This window comes from Etheostoma cragini, chromosome 8 (genome assembly GCF_013103735.1).
Source record: "Etheostoma cragini isolate CJK2018 chromosome 8, CSU_Ecrag_1.0, whole genome shotgun sequence".
NCBI classification, from domain to species: domain Eukaryota; kingdom Metazoa; phylum Chordata; class Actinopteri; order Perciformes; family Percidae; genus Etheostoma; species Etheostoma cragini.
Genome location: NC_048414.1, coordinates 2,556,825 through 2,558,758, shown reverse-complemented (window position 1 = coordinate 2,558,758; position 1,934 = coordinate 2,556,825). Strand labels below are relative to the sequence as shown.

Sequence of the window (1,934 nt, the reverse complement as noted above, 5' to 3'; positions counted from 1 at the left end):
GGGGGGGGGGGGGTACGGTGCCTTGCTCAAGAGCACCTGGCAGTGCCCAGGAGGTGAACTGGCATCTCTCCAGCACAAGAGTTAAGATCAATATTTCAACATCATCATCATTTATGCCACTGTCAAGAGAACACAAAATGTGGGGTTTTGAGTATTAAGTTAAAAAAGTTTCAAGAATAAAGGCGTAATATTTCTTTGGTCCAGACTGAAATATCTGAAGAACCAGTTGATAGATTTCCATGAACCTTTGTGCAGCCGCTCATGGCTCCCAAACGATGAATCCTGCAGACTTTGGTGATCATGTGACACTTCTGTCTAGCACCAACATGAGGTTTACATTTGTTGTTTTGACATTTGGTTCAGACAGTCCTGTTCCCTTCAGGATGAATTTTAATAGCGTTGATGATCTTTTGACATTTTCCATTTAGCCCCATCATCAGGTCAACATTTAAATTGGATTTCATGATTGTTTTTTTAAAAGCCTGACCTTTCTGTGATGCCTGCGGCGCCTCATTTCTGTCCGTCGACAGGAAGAGTTGCACGTTATTTTCCTGTAAACTTTCGATGAAATCCTTCTCGCTGGAAAAACAGAACCTGCTGACTTCAAGACCTGCAAGACAGCGGTGATGACATCAGGACAGGAAGTCATCAACACAACTACAAAATCTCCAACACTGATCAAGGGCTGATGGTTAAAGTTGGAATACCGTAATGTCTGGTGCTGGAGATGATGGATCAAATTAGATTACCGTAATGTCTGGGGCTGGAGATGATGGTTAAAGTTATTACCGTAATGTCTGGTGCTGGAGATGATGGTTAAAGTTATTACCGTAATGTCTGGTGCTGGAGATGAAGGTTAACGTTATTACCGTAATGTCTGGTGCTGGAGATGAAGGTTAACGTTATTACCGTAATGTCTGGTGCTGGAGATGATGGTTAACGTTAGATTACTGTAATGTCTGGTGTTAGAGATGAAGGTTAAAGTTAGATTACCGTAATGTCTGGTACAGGAGATGATGATTAAAGTTAGATTACCGTAATGTCTGGTGCTGGAGATGGTGGTTAAAGTTATATTACCGTAATGTCTGGTGCTGGAGATGAAGATTAAAGTTATATTACCGTAATGTCTGGTGCAGGAGATGATGATTAAAGTTATATTACCGTAATGTCTAGTGCTGGAGATGATGATTAAAGTTATATCACCGTAATGTCTAGTGCTGGAGATGAAGATTAAAGTTATATCACCGTAATGTCTGGTGCTGGAGATGAAGATTAAAGTTATATTACCGTAATGTCTGGTGCTGGAGATGATGATTAAAGTTATATTACCGTAATGTCTAGTGCTGGAGATGATGATTAAAGTTATATCACCGTAATGTCTAGTGCTGGAGATGATGATTAAAGTTATATTACCGTAATGTCTGGTGCTGCTGATGATGCGGGAGCTCTGCTGCTGTTGCTGGCTGTCGGTGGTGATAAGGACGACATCAAACAGCAGCGACTCAGCAGGATTTTCCTCCAGCAGACGTTCGTTCACTCTCTGCAGCGCCTGAATTATGAATTCAATTGAAATGTGGGCCTTAAAGCTTCTTGTGTTATTCTATATTTTTCGTATTGTCAACAAAGTTTTCCTCTTAATACTTTCTGAATTCCTGTGTGTAGCTCTCAGGTCCATGAGCTCTATTTTTTACTTTTGGAGAGTATTTGGGTGAGCAGGACAGTGTGTGCAGGAAAAAGTCAAAAAAAGTCAAAATAAACTACAGTGTGTTCATGGTAATGCAGGAACATATTACCCAGTTCAACAGCGTGGCTCATTAATGTGTTTTTAATTGTTTTTTTCAAGCTACATTGCACAAATAATTGGATATATGACACAGAAAGGTAAAACACACACACACACACACACACACACACACACACACACACACACACAC

The 1,934-nt window shown here is 40.5% G+C and overlaps 1 protein-coding gene across 1 annotated transcript in view; it reads right to left on the bottom strand.

The window, feature by feature from the left end:
• The window catches only part of LOC117949036 (cytosolic 5'-nucleotidase 1B), a 6,459-nt gene that overhangs the window by 3,013 nt on the left and 1,512 nt on the right, over positions 1-1,934 (bottom strand). Inside the window, exons 2-3 of the mRNA XM_034879025.1 lie at positions 1,414-1,600; positions 441-610 (exon numbers count right to left, since the gene is read on the bottom strand). Coding sequence (XP_034734916.1) covers positions 441-610; positions 1,414-1,600 — 357 coding nt within the window. The remainder of the gene's footprint in view (positions 1-440; positions 611-1,413; positions 1,601-1,934) is intronic.